At 44.4% G+C, this 23,741-nt stretch overlaps 1 protein-coding gene across 1 annotated transcript; it reads left to right on the top strand.

Moving 5' to 3' along the window:
* Nucleotides 1-4,231: 4,231 nt before the first annotated feature.
* UBE2QL1 (ubiquitin conjugating enzyme E2 Q family like 1) lies at nt 4,232-22,254 on the top strand. The gene is made up of 2 exons (XM_053966900.1): nt 4,232-5,633; nt 20,923-22,254. The coding sequence occupies exons 1-2, from the start codon at nt 4,845-4,847 to the stop codon at nt 21,052-21,054; spliced, it is 921 nt and encodes a 306-aa protein (XP_053822875.1). The 5' UTR covers nt 4,232-4,844; the 3' UTR covers nt 21,055-22,254.
* Nucleotides 22,255-23,741: the final 1,487 nt, after the last annotated feature.

The following is a 23,741-nucleotide window of genomic DNA, read 5'->3' as shown; positions in this document are numbered from 1 at the left end:
TATAAATGAAATCAATCAATGAAATCAATGGAGCCTACCAAGCCAACCTAGGTAAATAACTCCTTCAAAAGAATTCCAGGCCTAGAGGCTGACCTAATCCTGAGTATACCAGCAGGATAAATGAACCCTAAGATTCTAATGCCACCTATAACAATTTATCTTCAGACCTGCAGAGGAAGGCAAAAAAATATCAGTAGAGGATAAATCATGCATCAGGAAGAATAAAATAAAATCTTTCCCAACTCCACTGAAAGCCCTGAGGCATGGAATTATTATAATGCAAATTGACAGTCATCTAATCTATTTTCTCACACACTTGGGGATACTGACACACCAGATGCCCAGGGAGTCATAATATAAGCTTAATTTTCTCTCTTCAGGCATTTTCCTATTCTATTGTGTTGTACAATTATGCCCAGAAACTTCTCAAGCTCCTTGCTACCAGACTGCAAGCTATTCCTTCCAGTGCTCAGGAGAGTATTCAATTGCTTCCTTCATCATATACCTGGAAGCCTTTAGATTTCCAGTGCAGTTGTATTCAGGATTACTCACTGTACTGCCATTTGATCATATGATGAAGTCAATATCCCTCTCTGACATTTACTTCTCAAATATATTTATTAAGTGTTATCACAGCCCTATTCAGTCTTTGCTGAGCTATACTAAACAAGAAAAAATCTTTTAATTCTCCTACAAAGATAGGACTTTTGTTCCCCTAATCATTCTAGAAATGCTTCTGTGCACTTGTTTAATTTAGGCATTAAAATTCTGGTGCATTTAAATGGAAGTAAACAATACACATATGAACTTTTTGCTGAACCAAAGGTAACTCTTTTTTTGCAAATCAGCAAAACCAAGAAAACCACTGGCCAATATTATCCTACCAGAAAAAATAAACAAACAACAAAAACCTTCCTGCCAGCCCCAGTATCAAATTGGTACTGCAGTGGAAGTTCAATCTCCAGCTATTGGCAGGTGCTTCTCTACCACAAGAAGAGACTGAGATGCTCTTCATCAACTGCACTCTGCTCCGCATGGAGCTGAGGGCTGCTGCCAGACCTGAGCTTTGCTGTCCTGTGTCACTAATAAGCCTGAAAGCTGCTCTCCAACTGAATATATAGGAGAAATATCTGCCAGAGTTCAGTCTGTTTTGCATACCCAGATGCCTCTCTAATTTGAAAGTCATTGCATCAGTCTAGGATGTCTTTATGCCCTGTAAGTGGATCAACCAGTCCTGTTCCAAGACAAGAACAGGAGAGCCTTGTCTGGTAGATGGCAGGTGAGTTCAGTGTGACTCCTGCACTTGGCCAACTGGTGAGAAGGTATAATAATGAACAAAGTTAATAGATATGTTTCTAGTATTTAAGATACTAAGGAACAGAAATTTAATAGGAATGTGTAAAGGGAGATCATGGATCAAATTTGATCTTTTTTTTTTTTTCAGTCAGGGAATATGTGGATAAGGACAGTCTAGATAAAGGGGAAGTCTTCCCTGCAAGATGTTTTACTACCTGTTTTCCCTCAAGACTTTGTCACAGACAGGTAGAGAAATTATAAAAGAAAGGCCTCATAAAATCAGGCCTGCTCTGCTAAATTAATAGCTGGCCTCTTACTTCTTCTAAGTGCAGCTAAGTACTTCGCAAGTTGCCACGCAAAAACAATCTTGGAATGAGAATTCATTAAAACGACAATCTATTCCTTGGGTTAAAAACAAGTGCACCTATATAAGCAATAAGATCTGTCCAAGGAGAATCAGTAGAAGAAGTATGTAAACTACAGATGTGCAAAATGTCATGTACTGACCAATGTGAATGTATTGTTAACCAATTAGATCTGACACAGTGCCTTCTGATAATCTTGTAAAATACAACCCATACAATAAAGATCTGGCTTTTTCCTGCATGAAGAAAATGGAGTGTCAGCTCATTTATTACAGGAGACTTGACTTCAAGGCATCCAAAGTCCATACTGGACTAACCAAATAACTTGCTTGCTGAGGAAGCCTGGGTATGAAAAAGAACAGTTTGTTCCATCACTTCAGCTTTTTGACCCTGCAGACAGCATGGGCACAAACTGTGATGAATTTCACTACTTTCAGCACCACCAGAGCAGCACCCTGTGGCAGCAGAACCCTGTTTGGCCAGGCACAGCTATTACACCTTCCTCATCGCTGAAACAACTTTCTTATCATTTCTTCATTAATCTTGTACCATTTCAGAAGGCCACAGAGGGGATGCTTGGCTCTGGCCCACCTTTGCAGAGACCTTGCTCTTTTATTTTGGCTTCACCACTAGGTAGATACCTCAGTTATGAGAGACAGGTAAATAACTTCCATAATGTTAAATTAATGATCACAGCTCCTGCTGCCACCTGCCACAGGAACACCATGCAGAGACCTTTCAGTTTAAAACATTAATGTAGCTGACAAAAAGGCTCACATTGCTGGTTGGCAGTGTGGTTCAGTTCTGCATCTGTGCCACACCACCCTGCCTTACCCTAGGCATTCATCCAGAGGTGACCACTGAGCACCTTGTTTCACCTGACTGCCCGTGGGGACTGAAGCTGCACCAGAGCAGGAACAGTCTTCCAAGCTGTCCCATCAGGTTTCTCAGTGCCCTGTTCCATATGCTGATAAGAATTTTCCATGTCTGCCTTAGCTTCTTGCCCTGCAAGTCCTGCTGGAGTCACTTTCTGATGAAGCACAGATTACTTTGTTTCCTGGAAGCATCACACACCACGAGATGTCTGGATGCAGTTTGTCTGCATTTCAGAAATTTCCCAGCTCCATGGATGGGCCATCAATAGTTCAGGGGAGTGGCATTTCTGCCACACCAGAAAGCTACTAAGGGAAGGCTTAGACACAGTTTCCAATAACCTATAAACTGGAGGTTTCTTCAACTGCTCAGGCAAATGTAGAAGGTAGAAGATGAATATTGGATGAACAGAACAATCTTTGACACTTCAGCCTCCACCCACTTCACATTCACCTGGATGTCTGATCTCCAGGGAAACACTCTGTCAACAGTACTTCACAATACAGATCTCAGGGGCAGGGCATTTAGCAAGACCCAGCTGGGTATCTGCACACAGGAGAAGATCAGAGCAACTCAAAGGGTTATCACACTTGGATTGGCAAGGTCAACAGGACAGAGGGCAGGAGCAAACAAGGACAGTGTTGTGGCACCTAGGCCTCCCAGGCCATCACTGACAGTTTGCTCACAGCCCTTCATTTTCTCTCTGTTCAAAGCAGGCTGATGGAGAAGCACTGGCTACCACACACAGGTCAACAGTGCCAATATCTCCTGACATTGCTCTACGGACTCTTCAGGGAGCAAGAGGAGATCCACCTCCAGATCCTCCACTGGGAAATGTATTATGGAATATAATGCTGCTATGCACACACACTGCTTATTGCTTTACATCCTCCGTACAACACATGTAATCACACTTTGGGCCCTGCCTTCACTATTCTTCAATCCAAAACATTTCTTGTAATTTTTTTTTTCTTTTCCAGTCTCTGAAGGTAAAGAAGATGATGGGAACAGAGATTCTGGGAAGCAGCTGCTCCTTCCTGTGTTACAGAGAGTCCCAAGACGGCAGACCTACTAGGTCTAGAGGGGAGGGATGGGATATGTATATCTGCTGTACTGAAGAAAGCAAGATGGTCCCATCATTCCCAACACAACAAACACCAAAACGTGCACACACACACACGCACACATACACACATATATATATACACGTTATACACTTACAACTATTTTAACCATGTTTATATATCGATTTTTATAGACATTACATATGTGATTATACGTGTTTAGGCAGGTAGGTGTAACTATATACGCACATGCACTTACATGCCATCGTGTCCTTACACATGACCACAGAGCTGTCGTGTCTCTGCGTTAGGTGCGGGCTCTGTCCGTGTGCACACACGTGCGCGGAACTGCCGCGGTGTCGTTTCCCGGCCGTGTGGGCGCCCACACGCGCGCACACACACACGTAAGTGTGCAACACCTGCCCACGCACCCGCGGGTCCGTCCCGGCGCCCCTCCCCGCCGTCACCGCCCCCGGCCCGCCCGGCCGGCGGGGCCGCTGCCGCAGCGCGGGGCGGAGCGGAACGGGACGGTCCCCGCGCTGCCCGCCGGCCGCCGCCCCGCCGAGCCCCGCAGCGGCGGTGCCGCCAGGAGCGCGGGGAGCGCGGCGGGGCTGTGGCGGCGCTGCCCGGGCGGGCGGCCCCTCTCCCCGAACAAAGGGCCGAGCGCGCTGCGGGCCGGCGCGGACACAGTGGGGGCTGCGCGGGCGGGCTCCGACCCCCCCGCCCGCCTCGGGGGGAGGCGCCCGGAGCGGCGCGGGGCCCGGCCCGCCGGGAGCCGCCGGGGATTGGCTCGGCCGAGCGCGATCCGAAGGTGCCGGGGAAGCCATCTGCAGCGCAGGCTGTTTCGCCGCCGCTGTGCGGGGGGAGGGAGGGGGCTCTCCCGTGCGGGAGGCTGGGGGATTTTTTTTTTTCTTTTTGCCTTCCTACCTTTCCCCCCCGCCACCACCCTCCTTCCTTTTCACGGGATCATGGCCACGGCGGCGGGGCCGTGATGTCCGCGGGAGCAGCCCCGCTGCGGCAATGCTGCCCGCCGCAGCTCTAGGCAGGGGAGGCGTTTGAGCGGCGGCCGCGCATCCTCCGGCACCGCGGCGGCACCGCCGCCTCTCCGCGCCCGGACCGGTGGAGAGGCGCTTCGCCGCCCGCCCGCCAACAGCACACCCGCCGAGCCGGGCTTTAAATTGATAATAACGACACTAGAGCCCCACCGGTGCTCAGAAGCAGGAGGGATCGCAGAGCCGCGCACAACATGGCCACTCTGCTGCGGAAAATCGGGCTGATCCGGCTGCACAGCCGGGACACGGAGGACCCCAAGCACCATCACCACCGCAGCAGCAGCCAGCAGGGCTCCTCACTCCGCGGCAGAGGCAACCAGAAGAACAGCAGCAACAAGCCGCAGCCGCAGGGCCCCCCCGGGGGCGGCTGCAGCAGCAGCAGCAGCGAGGGCAGCCCCGGGGGCCACAAGAACAAGAAGGCGCCGGAGCCGGCCAAGCAGCCCCCGCAGCAGGCGCGCTCGGGAGTCGGCCGGGAGAAGCCGCGGGAGGTGGGCAAGGAGCCCGGCGCCGGCAAGGAGGCGGCGCAGCGGCCCGGCCCTGGCTCCGGCCCGGGGTGCGGGTCGGGGCCGGCGGCGCTGGTGCCCGCGGGCCGGCAGCAGCACTGCACGCAGGTGCGGACCCGGCGGCTGATGAAGGAGCTGCAGGACATCGCGCGGCTCAGCGACCGCTTCATCTCGGTGGAGCTGGTGGACGAGAGCCTCTTCGACTGGAACGTGAAGCTGCACCAGGTGGACAAGGACTCGGTGCTGTGGCAGGACATGAAGGAGACCAACACGGAGTACATCCTGCTCAACCTCACCTTCCCCGACAACTTTCCCTTCTCGCCGCCCTTCATGAGGGTGCTTAGCCCCCGCCTGGAGAACGGCTACGTCCTGGATGGCGGGGCCATCTGCATGGAGCTGCTCACCCCCCGCGGCTGGTCCAGCGCCTACACCGTGGAGGCCGTCATGAGGCAGTTCGCCGCCAGCCTGGTCAAGGGGCAGGTAGGGCTCCCTGCTCGGGGAGGAGCACACGCACCCATCGCTCGGGATGCGGGTCTGAGCGGTGTTCGGGTGGGAACCCCAAAGGCGGCCAGCCCGCGGCTGTCCGCCCCCAGGCCCGGTCCTCCCCGAGTACCTGGTGTCACCGGTGGGGCGAAGGCAGGGACACACGAGTTTGGTTCCGGGGTCCCTTCTCCGGTAGGTGCGGCAGAGGTGCGGGGCAGCTTAGAGGGACGAGGAGCACATGCATCCATCGTGTCCCTCCCGCCCAGCTTTTGTCCCTGTGCTTGGCTCTGCCGCCTGTGGCACGCCAAGATATCGTGCTTGTTACCCCTGATGGGCACCTCCTTCGCCCCACAGCAAAAGGGGGCTCTCCGGGCTCCAGTGGGGTTTGGGATTGGTGCCTCCTGCCCTTCACCAAGCAGTCGGCCATACTCGCTGGTCCCTTGCGTGCAGTGCTGCCGCTGGCGGAGGGCGCGACGCTGGAGCTGCTGCCCCAGGTCTTTGTCTGTGCTGTCCCGCATAGCATCCCTCCGGGGACGAGGGGCGAGCCCGGCTTTGGGGCTTGGCACACTGCGCTGGGGTGTGCCGCGGGGTCACGCCGGAAGTCGCTGCCCGAGCTGCTGGCAAACTTGTAGAGGTTTCAAATCGTCCGGCCCGAAAGGAACAAGTCATTTGGGCTAGGTGCTGCAGCTGCAGCAGCCAGACGGCTCCTGCTATCTCTCCTCTTCAAAGGAGGTGATCGGTTCTCCCGGCAGAGGATCTAGTCTGACCTGGATCGATGCATTTTATGCTGCCTTTTTTTTTTTCCCTTTTTCTCCTGCAGAATATCCGTAGGAAAGAAATATCTCATAAGCAGTTTTTAATAAATGGGCAAATAGTGCTGGTAGGCAGTAGCTCTTTATGCCTTATATTACCCTTTGTATTATAGTGGGCAGTGCACAAATGGCTGTGACAGGGTGGTTTTCCTGTTCGCGAATGCCCTTGAACTCGGGGGACATGCACAGCTCCGTGTCTGTCAGTAAATTATACTAAGTAACTTCTTAAATTTCTATCTTCGGAAGGAGGTGGGGAAAGAGTAAATAATAACCTACTTTTTATTTGCTTGAAAATGTGGTTACTCCTGTTGCTTCTGTGGAATTGCTTGCCTGAGCAGAAGTAAAGGCTTGTTTCTTCTTAAGACTGAAATTTTGATTTTTCAACAGGCTCTCTTGTAAGTGGCTTGTCCTCCCGTTAACCTATTTGATTTGGGCCTACTGCTCCTTTTTTAAAAATCAGATAGTATTTTTCTCTGCACTTCATTTCAATAGGTCAGTTTCCTAGGTCACCTTGGGATATAAAAAAACATCTACCAAGAAAAAAAAGAGAAAGTTTTAATTAACACAGAGGCTGAGATACGTTGAAGTTCTGTAGCTGCTCTTACTGCATTACACTGTTTGTTAACCTGTCACTTTTTAGAGAGGTCGTAGTTCTTATTATTTGTTACAAAAATTAAGAAGTGCAATGCTAAATTCTCTCATTTTGTAACAATTCAGACTCTTTCTGCAGTGTTGAATGTTAAAGGGGTTCAATGAATATTTACTGGGATCATAAAATGGTTCAGTGAAGAGAAGCACTGAATTGTTTTATTAGTAATAAATTTTGAGCTATATAATCTGACAATTTTCTTCCCTAAACCACTTATGAGATTTCCAGAAAGTCATAGCAGTTTTTGATTATCAGAGGATGTTCATGTGTGCATCATTAATAAACACATTTAAAAAGCAAGAGTTTCAATAACATTCTTCCAGAAGTTTGCAAAGTCAATTATGACAAAAAGAGAACTGGATTAAAAAAAAAAGGCAGAAATAAACTGCTGACAGTAACTTAGCAGTTAAATTGATATAACATGGCACGTGTCAACCTCTCAGATTGTTCAATCCAAGTGGAAAGGTTATTAGGCAGTGCAGCCAATACATTTATTTTCTGGGTTAGAGAGATCTTGCCTGTGATGGGTTTGCCGACCTGTCACCGTAGCTGGGCTCTGTGTCATGGGAGCCACGTTTCTGTAATTGCACTCCTCTCGTTATGTAATCCCCACTCCATTGCATAATAGGGCTCAAAATACGACTGGCGCTCCCCTATCCCTGTTTCATTTTACAGGTGATCCACTTTAGACCAGTTAGTTTTTAAAAATAAAAATGGAGCCAACGGAGCATTGAGGGCTGAGGTGCTGCATTCCCCAGCGCTGTGTGGCCAGGTTTGGGTGACTCCTGCCATGCCGTGGGCAGTCTTGGTGCCTGCAAGGAGCCATCCTGAACAAATAGCCATGGCTGTCACCAGGTTAATTGTGTAGTTTCTGTAAGCAGCCTGCAACCTGCAATAGCATGAAATATTCAAGATGCGGTTCATCAGCAAGACTGGAAGGGTGAGGGTCATTCTCCATCGCCTCAGAATGAGTCTGAGCAAATGGAAGCAGCCATGGGGCTCAGGGGGAGATGGGGCACTGCATCCACCAGTGAGTCAAAGGGACCTTCCAGAGAAATGTCACTGGTTCCCAGCAGTGATTTAGCATGAAATCACCATGAATACTCCAGCCTGTGACGCATCCAAGAGTGCGCCTGGCTGGCACAGGTGCCAGTGTGAGTGGGCAGGGCTGAGTGTTCTGCTGGCACACCTTCCTCCCTGGGGCAGTTCAGGGGATCGAACCAAGGTGGCTCATTTCGTTGGACATTTCTCGTCAGTCCCATTTTGCTGAGCTAGCTGTGGCACTGTCATTCTCTGCTGGTTCTTCGAGGAGAAACAGCACTTCTTGGTCTCCTGGAAGAGCTAGTAGTAGCTGTGAGCATGTATGACCTTCTGTTTTTTGACAAAGCGATCCAAAAGCAGATAAAATTAACATTGAAAATGCATTCTCAGTTAAGATTCTTGACAAACTCAAAAGTTTTTTCATGGATTTCACAGATCTTTTAGCAGAGTAGAAGAGAAATTGAGATAAGTCATTCTGACATCTCATGGGATGTCACTCAGGAGTTGTGTCTGTACAGAAACTTAAGAGTTAGCACTTTTCTGTTACTTTTCAGCATTGCACTTGTAAATGGCGAAACCTGTGTCCAAGTTCCCAGACCTGAGCATGCCTCCCAGGGCTTGGATTTTAAAGCAGGGTTGCTGTTTCTCTAGATTTCACCAAGCAGGAACCATACACCTCAGGTGACCTTGCTTGAGAGATGCCCTACCTTATGGCATTCACACTCTAGCTTCCCATCATGAATCTAGCATTTTATTTTTAGATTTTTTTTGTCTGTAAATAAAAATGTTCAAAATGGAAGAGAAATTACTTTTGTTTGAATATAACAATTCAACAGCCCCAAATTGAACTTTTTTTTCCCCCCAGTTTTCAAGGAAAAAATGTTAATTAACAAACAAGTTGGGGTTTGTTTGGTTGGTTGCTTCAGCTATTCAGCTGAGAAAATCAATTATTCACACAGCTCTAGTCAGTATCTTGAGGGGAATTCTCAGTACATCAAAGGCCAAAGACTGTTTATCTGTCTGGGATCCAGAATACTATTTTAAAAAACTTGGTGTTGTCCTTAACTCAACTGTAGCCTTGCTTTTAAAGGGATGACTTTGTACTTGCTTCCTGCACAGTCAGCTGCTCGCTGGCTCCTGTCATCACAGGCAAGAGCTTGACCCTGCTGAGCCAGCGAAACAGTCGCCGTAAGCCGCCACAGAGCTGGGGTGCCAGCCAGGGAGGTGGGGTAATGCTAATGAAATAATTTAAATACCAGTTGTTTATCGTCCTGGAGGCAACTGTTTGACATGTCTGTCTAGGCAGAGCTTCCCTTGACTGTCTCTCTGTGTCTGTCCAGGCCATTGAGATGGTCCATGGAGCGTTACTCCTTCTTAGCCCTTTAAAATGATTTATTCATCATTTCAGAGAGAGGTTTAAAAATTAGTCAATTGCTCTCCACTTCCAGATAATGGTGTCATTGTCATAATAATATCAATAATTGAAGGAAAGAAGGAAGGAGGAATGGTACTGGTTGTAGGGGAGGGGTGTCACAGCAGGACGTTCATCATGGCTCTCCTTGAGTGATAATGCACACAGATGAGACCAGTGCCCAGGTTTCAGGGAGGAGGAACCTCTCTCATTTGAAAACATGGTAGATGATGTGGTCCCAAAGGAAAAGGGGCGGACTTTGTCCAGAACTAAGAGAGGGGTTTGTGTCTTCTAATAGATATGTTGTTTCTCACTGGACAGAATGGTTTGATGGACATTTAAAAGAGGACAAAGCTATATACACCAGTGTTCAAGTAATGCATCAAGGTTTTGGTTTTTTTTTTTTTTTCTTTTTTTGAGAACAACAAACAGAGCTGCACCTGATGTCTTGGGGACTTCAGATGTAAGCTTGCAGTAGTGCTGACCAGTAGATGCCTTGTCCTCTTTTTTACAAGTCCCTTGTTCTGTCCATGGAGGCTGGGGACTGGACTGCCAGACAAGGCAGCTGTCAGGTAACTGTCAGCTCTGCAGATTGTCATGAAAAAAAGGTCCTCGTTTTGAGGGAAGCACTCCCTTGTTCTTTCAGTGAATAGGAGGAGCATAAAAATTTTTCAGGATTCTTGCAGAGAATAGAAGAAACATAGAAATTTTGCCAGGACATATTACAATAGGAACAGTATACTCCTAATTCTGAGTATTGTTGCTGTTGTGGGCTTCTATATAATGATTTAAATAAAAATCAAAAGATAGTTTATAGTTAAGCTTTACTTTTGTATCAGAAAAGTTCCTGAATTCAAATAAAAGTTGTTGGTGTCTTTGATCCCTACATTGTAACGTCAGAAATACCTCAGTGGAACCCTCTTTGTTTGCTTCAAATGCTGTGTGCCCTGTATGACTATTGAATGGATTTGTCTCTCCATTCTAAAGATTCAAATATCCTAGCTGAGTTTTACCAGATTAAAACAGCAGAAATTGGCTTGTTTTATGGCAAACAACTAGAGAAGGTAGCTGTTAATCATAGTCTAAATTACTCTCTCTTCATCCTTCCAAACAAAAGTGTGATAGCAGATGGGACTTGCACGGTGTCCAGGAGGTCAGCAGACTCTGGGTCTTTCAAATATGTATAGCAGAAATTAATTGCAGATCCATGGGTTTTCATACTCCAGATGCTGGGTTTGAGCAGTGTAGCCATGAATAAATTAGCTAATCTCAAAGGCTGCAGAAATGTACAGAGAGCACAGTGGTCTCTGAATTATCCGGAGCCATTGTGTCCTATTAGGACCTTAAAAAATTGAATTGTTTTACTTTTTGCTTTTGATTAGTTGCCTGAGAAAGCTATGATGGTTATCCTCAAGAGGGGAAATGTTGCTTTAGGTCCATGGGTGAAAAACATTGAGTCATATACAAGGATGACAGAGGAGACCAAATCTGTGTTAGGACACTTGTTTCCCATGAAAAGGTATAAATGCTGGGCCAAAGAGATAACAGAATATTGTTTGTCTACCGAGGAAAATCAGATGTATTGGCCTTCTAAGATGTCTCTTTCATTCCATTAGAGAAACATAGGATTGGAAGCTGAAGTTTAAGTGGGAGCATATGTATTGAGATGCTGGGCCTGATAAACAGGCTGGAAAAAATAATTGTTAATGTGTACTCTGATAAATTGATGTTCTGACCATCCACTATTATTATGTAAATATTCTACTGAGAGGAATGAAGACACAGGGATTCCAACTCATTGAAATAGGAGGTTGGTTTAATTCTTTTAAAAAGCAGAGGGACCATAATCTCCATTTTTCTCCTTCAAAGCATAAAAATGAAAATTTTAAAATACTTTCAACTATACCTATTACTATTAAAATAGTTATCAAATAAATGAAATCCCCAAATTAAGCCAAATACTAATTTTAAAACATGCTTTTATTCTTCTTGGTAATACTTAGCTGATCTCCTAAATAAAAATTTGAAAGAATTGTGGCTTTGGATTTTGTGAGAAAATTGAATTTGCTGAAAAGAACAAGATTCTTCTTCCCTGAATTATATAAGAAGTGTTCATTTTCTTCAGTGTGAGTGTTCAGGCAGAGAGAACCATGTAGTATTGGGGTGCTTTGTCAGATAATTCTTTGAAAATTGTACTTTTTTCAAATGCAGAAAGCCGTGCAGACATCACGAAGGGTGATGTCCTGAAGGAGTAACCTAAATAACCCTGTTTCTATTGTGAGGAAGATTTACTTTTCCTTTTACAGGCTAGCCTTGAAAATATGCAGCTTTCCTAGCATCCACACATGGATTTCCATGCATGACCAGATACTTCCAGACTGAAGACTGGTAACTCCACAGTAATTCAGCTCCTCATATCCTGGGAGTCTGATTGCCAGGCATGATCTGTGGCATGTCCCCCTGTGGGCATCTGCTCTCACAAAGTGGGACGGTGGTTAAGTAACATAATATTTACTGCGTTTCTTTTTCCCGTCTCAGCTCCTTTGGGCTGGTGGGAGTCAGTGAAGGGCTCTTCTTTTCCTTGACGTATTCAGTCCTTCACATGCAGTTTCCAGTTTTCTCTTGTAAATGCCAAAAAAGGTAATGCTGACATTCAGTGCAAAGGGAGATGGGCGGTGGGAGGATTGCTGGGTGCAGTTCCTCTGCAGTTAAACAGGGAGAACCTCAGATGCTGTGGTAGTTATGCTGGCTGAATGGCTCAAAGTGTGTCTTAACTGTAAGGTGCACAGGATCCAGTTGTCGCACTTGTAAATGGAATAGCAGGTTTCTCTTGGATGTCACTGTATTTTTTGAAAGTGCGAGGTCTGGTCTGTGTTGTACTCCACAGATCATTTCTGGATGCTGCTGGGCATTACATATTGGCCTTTAACTCCATCTGGAAACTGCAGTAACTGAGATCCTGGAAGTCCCAGGACAAGCTTTACAGGAACGATGTGATACTGTTACCTAACCTGGCTCACAGTGAAATGCACTGGGAATGGAAAGTACCTGAGCTAGGGAGAAGCATAGGTATGCTTTGATGAAAGTGAATTTGTAGTCTTTAGCGCTGTGCACAGAACAGGTAAGTAGGCACCAAACTACAGATGTTCAGGTGATTCCTCTTCTGAAAAGGTGCCAGTCTGATTTGCCCCATTCCCATTAAAAGTCACGCTGAGGAAGGACACATCAGGCATGTCTGTCCCCAGCCATGCATGGCAGATGCGTGCCTGGCTCATGCACGTGCAGAGTCTGCCCTTGGAAAATGTCTTTTTATCTGCTTCACGATCTTGTGCATTTTCTTTGTTTAAATCGATGATCCTCATCGATTTAATCCTTTGCTGCACAGGCTCTCCGAAACTCATGGAACTGCAGTGACTCCTTGATAGAGTTACAAGTCAGTTATAATCCCAAACCTGCTTTCAAAGATGAGTGAAGATAAACCCGAGGAAGGAAGACATAAGCCTGTGTTATGAAATGGCCCGGAGCTCAGATGCTTGTCATAGTCAGGCTTTATGAGCTGTGGAATGACTTGGTATTTCTCGTGTTTCTAGGCTTGTGCTGCAAATGGTAACAAGCCCCCAGCTGCAGTGAGAAGGAGTTGTTTCTGTAATACATGCCCATGAAAAAAACAAAGCAACGTGAAAGATAAGAAATTGAAATTAGTTTTTCAAATTTTCTATGAATTTTTATAAATATTAGATTTTCTGTAAATTTGACAGTATTATTTCCATTAAAATATACCTGGCATCGAAGTGTTCTATAATTATTTGTGGGAGGACGTTGGAGCACTTAGCCTGTGAAACAGTGATCTGAGTTTATCTTCCAGGTTTTGCCACTGACTTCAAGTGTAGTCATGGGCAAGTCATATAACTTCACTATATTCCTCTTTCCCACACGTAAAGTACAGACAAATTTATAAATGACACAAAGGTTATTTGAGGATATGTGCTTGAAGCACTGAGAGGGCTCTCTGAGTAGATGTCCATGTGCATCAGTATGAAACATACTGCAGTCAAGAGATTGGCACATTCATATAAATAGCAGTAGAAAAGCACATCCACTTGTGACTCTGATCTTACTAAGTTTGGGTTTAACTCAATTAGATGTTCCCAGAGGCAACCTGCTTTTTACTTCTGTTTTGTTCTTGTTTTTCTTTTAGCATTGTAAAACTTAGGGGAATGTGAAGGTAGGCATTGTTGTGGTGCCTTTGCCTTTACAGCCTGTCACAAAGGATGTTTGGGTTGGCTTTGCTTTGGTTGGGTTCACACCCATGACTGTGTTTGACTTGGGTGGCTTCAGGTTCCTGATGTGGAGGATCTGTGGGCTTATGCAGAGTTGCTGTCATGTTCCCATCCTTCTCACCTGGACTGGCCCTCAGGAACTCTGCCAGTGCCTGATTCCACAGAGGGGTACTCCAGGGAGCTCAGCAAAAGACTGAGAATACATAGCAGAGAAAACATCCCTCTGTCACCTAGACTAGTAAGTGCACTTCTGATGGCAGGGAACAGGGACTGTCTCTTTTGACAGAAGCCCACCATGTTGTCATACCTTCAGCCCTGGAGATGCTTGAGTAACCAATAACGTAGCCAGCCACCCAAATTTTCTTATTCTTTTGCCAGCACAGAGTTTGTCCCACACAGAAAATGCAGGGAGGGAGTTTCTTAACCCTCATCTGTGCTGAAATCACACTGCCAGCTCGGTGCTGACTTAGGGAAAGGCGAGGGAGAGCAGCACAGTGCTCTGTAGCTGTCAGACAGAGATTGGGGCTGTAAGCGTTTGTATCGATTAAGAGCTACTGGCACCAGGCTACTGGCACAGACAAATGAGCATGAATAATTACTCAGCTGCAACTCAGATTTCTTTTTCCTGGACAAAGAACAGTTATGCTCCCAGAAGGCACAATTTAAAGGATGCTTTAAAGTTAGAACTTGCTATGTTTTCACTTCTCTTATGGATAATTCTTAAAAAGGAGACCAAAAAAGGCATGGAATTCCTGCTTTGTAAATTACACATTTGCAGGAAAACCTCCTTGTTTTAATTCACTTATGCAACAGCATTATGAGTATTTGTCTGTATCACTTTCTATACTGCTTTATTTTAGCTATAGCTAATAATCATATACAGTGCAATATAAATTGTGTGCAGTTTTTGAGACATGATTAACTGTGCCTCATCAGTAGAGGAAGGAAAAAAATTATAAACCGTGTAATTGGGGGGAGAGACTGTGTATATTGCGCTCTAACAGCGATGTTGTGACACATTGCAATCAGTGCACTGAGAGCATGACAGTACTCACTTCAGCATCACTCTGCTTTTGAATGTGTCTCTAAAGCCAGTGGAAATATTTTCCTCTGAAAGCTTGTTTAAATATTCTAGGATGAGGCTGGTTCAGGCTTAAGCACTGAGTGCCTCTGTTCCTTATCAGAAAATGTTTGAGTATGTTTGTATGGAATAGTTGGGGCCCAAAGCTGTTAGTCACTGGCTCATTATGGAACATGTTACATACTGGAAACTCATAGCATGCTTCAGTATTTAGGAAATTCATGGATTTTGTGTCATACATGGAGAAACCTAGCACATCAGACTTGGAAAATGGGCATATCGTTGTGGATCATCTTCCTGTCCATGGTGGGATTGCCATAGATGCTGTGCCTGGCATAGTGACTCTCTGCAGTCTTTTGTGTGCTTCTCTCTCTCTGCTTGTTTTCCGTCTCTTGACATTTACCTAGGGTTGGGTCAGCAGAACCTGCTGTAGAGATCTGTTAAGAGATGGAGACAGAAAAGGAAATTGCAGCCATCCATGTGTCCTTACGCTAGCTTACATGATGGGCCAAGGTTAGCCCCATGTGCAGAAGGCTTGTGCAATTTGCCCTTGGGAGACCAACCTGGAGTTATTTGCATTGCCAGGACGAAGGAAAGTACACAGGGCTGAGGAGATTGCGTTAAGAGCTGTGCTAACAACACGAAGGTTTGCCTGCTTCTGAGTCTCTTAGCTGTGCACTACTGGAAATTTACACAGCTTTTTGTTCGCTGGTCCAGGTAAAACGCCTGGATGTGACTGAAGGTTTGCTGTGACACCTCAGAGATCCACAGCACAGAAGCTTACATTGTTTCCACAATAACATCAGCCCTGTAAGGGCTCATGGCTGTGTACATTAAAGCTCTGAAAATTTGGGACCTAATAAAGCAGGGAGTAGCATCATGAGTGGACTGAGCACAACCTTGAAGGGTTCAGGACCTGGCTGTGCAGTGCCACAGTGACCTGTGTTGGCAGTTCATCTCCAAGTATCTAAGCTGGACTTGGAGAGCACCACACGTCCCTTTCAGCCATACTTTTGGTGATTGTATGATCCTGTGGAAGGTTGACCTCTGTTACATAGCCCTGTCCTCCTAGGGAGTGCCAACAGGACACACACAGAAGCATACCTGGTACTGTCCTAAAGTCATTGGGTTTGGATCTGGGAGTTACTATCATTTATTTGACAAGAGAGGGAACTCCGTTTGCCCAGAGAAATCCTCTTGAGGCTGTCCTGACTCAGGAAGGACCAGAAGAAATGGCAAGACTGATTGTCATGACACCATAGGCCAGCTGTGGGTAAATATATGGTCATAGTGGGCTCAAGAGTTTCAGGCTTTATATTTTGTTTCTGTACAGGACGTAACTCTGTCTTTGGACTACTTTGTGATCTGGTGATGCTGGGGAAGAATTGACATGGCACATTGCTGACAATGGTACTGATAGATTTTAAAGGCCTAATAGTTGTTGAGTTGGATATTTTTGAGGATATGCTTCAGTGTCACAGAGCATTATGAAGGGGAGATGTGTTCACAGGGACTACTGTGGCATCACTTGGAAGTAAAGAAGCTGCCAGATTTGCCCACAGAGGTCCATAGATGTGAATGTGTCATGTTTTAACCTCAGCTGCCAACCAAATACTACACAGTCACTCCCTCACCTCATCCCCTGGCTGGCTGGGGAGGAGAATCAGAAAAAATGAGTAAAAACTTGTGGGTTAAGATAAGGAGTTTGATAACTGAAACTAAGTGAAATAGAATACTAATAATAATAACAAAAACCCCAACTGTAATTAAAGACAGAGAGACAAAAAAAAACCCACAAGAAAACCAAGTGATGCACAATACCATTACTCACCACCCACTGACAGATGCCCAGCCCCATCCCCAAGCAGTGATTGGCCCCTCCCAGCCAACTCTCCCTAGTTAATGTACTGGGCATGATGTTCTATGATGTGGAACGTCCCTTTGGCCCGTTCAGTTCAGCTGTCCTGGCCATATTCCCTCTTGGCTTCTTGTGTGCCTGTGCACTGATAGAGCACAAGGCACTGTGAAAAATCCTTGGCTTAGTGTGAGCATTGCTCAGCATCAACTAAAACATAGGGGTGTTATCAATATCATTCTCATGCTGAATTCAAACCACCACTTCTACTAGAGAGAAAATGAACTCTATTACAACTGGAACCAGGACAGGGGGACAAATCATGAGATTCACCTTGGGTCATTTGCTGAACATAGCAGGAGGGAGTGGTTGGTCCCTCGGTACAGCTGGGGTCCTGAGAAGGCTGCCCGCAGCAGATCGTGTTCCAGGAGGTCTTTCTGCCCGCCATTATCAGGGTCATAGACTGGATGCTTACCAGCTGTTTGTGCAGGCTCATTAGTCTGGGCAAAGCCTGGATGAGTGGCATGCGATCGCTCACTGTGCCACGCAGGCTGGCCACAGCAGGAGCACGAGCGAGGGAGGAGGCTGAGCGCAGCACACGTCCCCCTGCGCTTCAGCGCGGCTGCATAAAAACCAGTTGGGTGCTGTGGCATTGCTTTCACCTTTCATATGTTTCTAGCTTGTTAAAATTATATCTTGATAAGTACATGAAGTCACAGCAGATGGTAAAATCTGAAACGTTCTCTCCAACTCTTTAATTAGGTTTTCAGTTATTCCTTTATGAAAGGCACTCTGCGAGTGTCTGAAAGTATTGCGAGTATTTAAATAAGCTCCTGGAGCAACTTCTCAGAGCCGAAGTCGACAGTGATGTCTTTATGAAAGGCTTTCTTGGGTTTTTGCTGTTGTGTTTAACCTCTTGTGGAATGTTTTGATCTTGTTCAGATACCAGTTTGATATCTTTCCTTGATGTGGTGCTGGACACATCAAAAAGTTGGCCATGCAAATGATCTGTGTTCCTTACCCCAGCAGTAGTGACACATGTGGTTTGGGGATTGGTCAAAATGCAGTTGTGCCCAACAGAGCTGTGGACAGCACATATTTACATACTGTATTTACCATCACTGCCATGTTTACATAATGCAGCAGCTCACAGGCTCCTGTCCAGAGTTAAAATGACTGCATGTTTAAGTAGCAGGCTGAAAATAAACTGTAGTCAGGGCTGGTGGCAGTGCCTGGTAAAACATTTGACACTTTCTTCTATAATTGCATCCAAAATTACATTTTACTTAAATTTGGGAAGAATTTTTTGAGAATGGCAAAAAACTAAAAATCAGTAAGACAGTAGATACCACCCAAGTATATGCTTGAAAACATCTGAAGTTGGTCAGCTGAAATTCCAGCCTTCTTTCTTTTTACCCCAGGTTTACTTGAGGCAGCAAATAGAGAATCTTTCAGTCTAGGACATTAAATTTTATCCAAATTATAAACAGCTGACAGGATGTTGGTTAATACGAGACAGTGCTGACCATGCCACCCATAGTTCCTGTATAAGCATAGAAATACATGGACTGCAGCAGGGTAGAATTAGCTGGCCTTTGATGGTGCAGTTCACATACAGCCTCTATATGGTACCAGAGTGGAAGTGGATTTAATGATCTGTTGCATTAATAACAGAAAGGTTCAGAATAAACTCATGAAATTATGTTTCTTTCATTTGATATGGCTCCAGTAACATTTTACATGATGTGATGATCTTTACCGCATCATTATGACACCAGAGAATTCTTACGTTCCTGCTTTGAAAGCTGTGCATAGTCAAAACCAAACGTGAGCTGTTCACAATGCAAAGGTCCTAGTTTTAGGTACAACTTAGTATTATTATTTTGTAAAAGCTAGGTGAGATGTGAATTATACTGTCCTAGGTGCTATGCATATAATTCAGAAAGTATCAAAGACTTAAAGGATAAGAAATAATGTGCAAAACACAGGAGATGACAAATGGATCTAATCCAGAAATTAGGAAGCGGAGTAAATTTATATTTTCTTTCAAAAGTATTCCATCAGTGAGATTTTGAGGACAGCATTTTCTGTGCTGATTTAATCTTCTGTTGCACTTTGTTTTTTCTTTTCCTATGTTTCTCTGAGTGTGCTTCCAACAAAAGCTCAGATTAGGAAGAAATTACTAAATGTTTTGTAACAACAGAAATACTCCTGCAGAATAATTATGATTGATAATTATATATTATATAATTATGTATTATAATTATGGAATAAGATTTTAAAAATATGTTACCCAGCTTTATTTAATTATTCCATCTGTCACAACTAAAAATGAGCATTTTCTAAGAAAATTTATGATCGAGACTCAGTTGAGAACCATTCAGATCATCCTTATTTAGGACATATTAATTGCTGAATTTGTGTGGAGATGTAGAGGGTATCTTGCTGTTTGGTCTATCAAGGGAATTTAAAGAGGAAATAGATTTCTAGTCTGTAAATGGCAGCTAGGGAAAAAGGCAAGGAAAAGCATCGACAGGTAAAACAAAAAGGGGAAAAACAAATGGGTATAAATTGACTGTGAGTAAATCGAGGTGGGAATTGGAGGATATTTGTAATCTTTGGTTAAGGTATGCTGTGAGAGACCACTCAAACTGCACCGAAAAATTATTTGTTGAGCAGGAGTAGGAAACAGCTTTTTGTTTCATGTGTCCATAGTTTTACTGTAACAGGAGCAGTGCTGAACACAATATTGTGCAATATTGTGACAGCTTTCTAGATAGAAATTTTTTGTCCACACTGCAGACTAATCTTACTCATTTTAGTCTGTGAAAGTAAATTTGATACTCTGAGGACAGATTTTGCTTTCCTTTTTCCCATTTCCTCCCTTTTCTTCTCTCCATATACCTGACTATTTTCTCAGTATTTGTTGCATGCTATTGCAAATGCCAATTTTTGGTTTAAATTCCAAATTGACAGTAAAATCAGGAAAGTAAAGAACATAAAAAAATGAGCTAAAGAACATAAAAAAATGAGAACATACTAAGTTGGTTCTTAATAATTGTAACACTGTGATATGGTATCCGCTCATCAAATACAATTCAATATTAAAAAGTGCAGTCTGTCAAACAATTACTAAAATTACTAGACTAGTGACTTTAATAAACTTCTATTTTGTAACAAATCCAGTAGGCATAAATACTTTAAAGGTATTTATTTTATTTTAATTATTTTGTTTAAAGGTATTCGTTGTTGTAGAGTGGTATTAATCTGCAGCTGTAATTCTTTCTTTTATCTCTGTTGGTTGGTAATTGACACAGACCAGTGTGAAAAATAAGGTAAGATATTGATAACTCAGTAAAAGTCTCTACTGCCAAACAAGGATTTGAACTTTCATACAGCTGTGCAGTTAGAGGTAATATAATAATATAATAACAGCAGGTAATAAAAATGCAGTATATGCAAATGGGTATGTTTTCATTCATTATCAAACTTGGCATGAAGGGGTAAAAAACAAATTAGAACTTTCGATTTAAGATGGAGGCAAGTTGGTTTAAGGCGCTCCGTTTAGAAGGGGCAGAGCTGTTCGTTTCTCACGAGTCGGTCGCGGGAAGAAGGCCGGAGTGTGTCCCGCGGGATGGATGGCACCTTTGGTGTCCCTGCGCGGTGGCAGCGGGGGTGAGGCGCGGACAGCCCTGAGCGCAGCCGTGCCCGGGCAGTCGCTGTCTGCCAGCCCCCGGCGGGGCAGGAGGGGCGGGCAGGAGGGGCCTCAGCCAAGCATGGAGTGCCGGGGGTGTCCGGGAGCAGCCGAGAGGGAGGCGAGCCCGAGGCACGGCCGCAGCAGCAGCCGCGGGTTGCTTCAAGCGGGGCAGCGTGCCAGCACAGGGGCTCACCGGGAAGGAACAGCCCCCCAGATGCCTTCTTTCTTTCTTGGGTTTTTTTTGGTTTTTTTTTTTTTTTTTTTCCATCTTCTTACCCGTTCACTGAATATCATTTTAAAACATCTCTGATAATGCATTTGTCTGTTCAGGTTTGGGAACTATGCTTGCTGGAACCTGTAAATGAATGCCTCTCGTCCTGATGAGTTGAAAAGTTAAGCTGTGGTTTCCAGATGCGTGTTCACATCTTTAATGAAGGTTTTCTTTTTGTGTTTGGTGCAGGGCCGTATCTGCAGAAAAGCTGGCAAATCAAAAAAGTCATTCAGTCGAAAGGAAGCTGAAGCAACATTTAAGAGTTTGGTGAAGACCCATGAAAAATATGGGTGGGTCACCCCGCCCGTCTCTGATGGCTGATGTTAGCAACCTGCACTTGACAAAAATGCTGAATAAAAGTACTGTGACATCTCCTCAGTGCTGTACACCGCCCATCTTTTTCTACTTCAGCTTCAGTTACATACCATGAATGTCAAGGAGACATCTAAGTTATTTATGAACAGATGTGTTTACAGAGGGAGAGAAAAAAAAATGCTGTGTAGGATTATATTTCAAGACTGGAGAATGGTCATCATTGAAGTCACTTGAGCGGATGCTGAGATTGCGTCATTTGCCCCCATACAGCCCACATTGTCTTCAGCTTCTTTCCATGACAGCAGCACCAAACAGCAGTACTGGAAAGTCTATCCATTACTGCTCAGTTCATTTAAATGTAAATGAAACAGTTAATATTTAATAGGGAAGCAGTGCATTGCAGGTACATGTTTGCTGTGCTGTTTATCTTTGTCTCCTAGCAGGTCAACATAACTTGAAGATTTGTCTTTATGTGGAACTGTGGTCTGCTGTGACTAAATTTAGACCTCATTTGTGCTCTATATATGACCTTTAATTCATAAATGAGACCAGAATTAAAATGCTGAAAGGTCCTAGTGTTGAAAAATTATTAAGTGGAATCACCCAACCGGTTACAATGTGCTCTCTGTGCTGATATTGTGATGTGCTGTTCAGAAATAAACCAGTGCAGTTAGCTGAAGGTTAGGTGGTTTTTTAAAACATGTCCACACCCGAGCTCAGAGGGGTTGGTTGGTGGTAGCAGAAAAATGATTACCCTGGTGGTACCTTCTGCAGTAGCATGTGGCCTGTCAGTTCTTCAAAACAGCAAAACAAATGAGTGGAAATGGACAAAGCAACCTTAAAATTTTATCTGTTTAATTTTGAAATGATATGCCAGTAACAGAGTAAAAATTTTCAAGACAAATGGAACATGGTTTGTAAGATGATTTGCATGACTGGAATTTTTCTTTTTTATTTTTACTCAATAGACATTGTATGTACTTAGAGCCCAGTATCTGAGAAAACCCACTGATGTATATAAATGTCCTATTATTTAATCATTAAAATTTAAGTTTTCTGGTAAACAGATTGAAAAAACCAACTTTCTAAGAGACTCCATAAAAGCTGAAGGTAATGTTAAGAATGGTATAGAAAAGCATTTAAAAATGTGGATTCCGAATGGAAAATCGTATTGGACACGTGCTGAATAAAATCACCAGTATCGTTTCTGTTGCCTCAGGAATTCAATCATTTTGGCAAGCTTTTGTATTCAAAGTAATGGGTTTTCTTTTGTGAGATTCTAAGGACCATTTAGATGTATCTGTCGTGGTGGTATTTTAATTGAAAGTAGGACAGTATCGATTGTAAGACTGATTTGGAGGGGGAAAGCAGTGTGTGTTTGGAAGCACTTTCCATTATACGGCTAATGCAAGAACAAATCGAAATGGTTGACCAGTTTCTGTTTGTATTACAGCAACATTGGAGACTGTACAGAGAGCTTGGGGGTCTGGAGTTTGATTTAAAACTACACGCAGCATAGAAGAACAAAAGGAGTACAATGGAGTTCAAACACAAGAGAAGAAGCAGCAGAGCAGATATCCTTGCAGTGCTGGTGCAAAAACACTGTTCAGTGAGGCTGTCGAGCTTTGTCAGATAGATAGAGAGAAAAATAATCAAAGCCTTCACCAAAAGGAATATGCAGGTAGAGCCACTCAGTTTTGTGGGCACTGCAAGAACCTCGTTTCTTGCACTTCTGATCTCCATCAGTAGTCACTTCTCTTTCTCCTCTGATCGTTTGTGGTGTGCCTTAACTCAGCTACAAAGAGAAATGCTTCATACCACAAATCTGCCCAGATCTTGCTGCCATTTATCTCACTCTCCTTTATACTTGGAGACAAGGCTATAAGAAGTGTATGTATGTACTTTTCCTCAAACTGCGTATCAGTTCTGTGCATCCAGCAGCAGAATGTATCTTTTGAGTGAGGAATAACATTTCAAGTAATTCACTTTCTCAACTTTTATAAACTTTCTTTGCTCTCCCTTGTGGAAGAGGAAACTGGTATGTTTATTTAAGCATCAAATTATTTGTAATCCCTAGCAGGACTCCCTGAGAACATAGAGAGTGATCTAGCACTGGAAATCATAAGGTTTGTTATTTCCCTTCAGGAAGGCTCTTCCCTCATCAGCCCAGTAAAATTATGTTAAAAACAGCATGAAGGTGTGGTAAGTCTTTGGGGGGATTATTTAATTTTCTGCTGGTTTTTAACCTATCTCTTTTTTTTCTGTCAGTGGGTTATTTTAAATCTTCCTGAGAACCATATCTTTAATATTTAATTAAAGGGTTAGCTAAAAGGAACATAGTGGGTGGATTGCTACCACTTCCTTCAAACCTACTTATTATGTGTCTTCTTAAGTGTGCTTTAAATAGTTAGAGCAAACATCATCGCTAAAAATCACAGTTACTTTCTGGCTGTAGGAGGTTCTCTGCATCACTCAGTGTCTTGGAGCAGTAGGAGAGGCAAATCAAAAAATCTGGAGTGCTTTGAAGCTGTAGCAGAAGGGGAGCAGAGTGCGTGTGATCATAAGCTGCGGCAACAACTCGTGCAAGGAGGAAAGAAGGCAAAGTACACTGCATGAACTAGGGCAGGATGAAGTTCCTGCTGCACCAAAAATAATCCTGCTGCTATTAAAGAGACGATGGCTTATGGAAGGAG

Source organism: Vidua chalybeata, chromosome 1, assembly GCF_026979565.1.
Source record: "Vidua chalybeata isolate OUT-0048 chromosome 1, bVidCha1 merged haplotype, whole genome shotgun sequence".
Taxonomy (NCBI): domain Eukaryota; kingdom Metazoa; phylum Chordata; class Aves; order Passeriformes; family Viduidae; genus Vidua; species Vidua chalybeata.
This window is presented reverse-complemented; position numbering and strand designations above follow the sequence as displayed.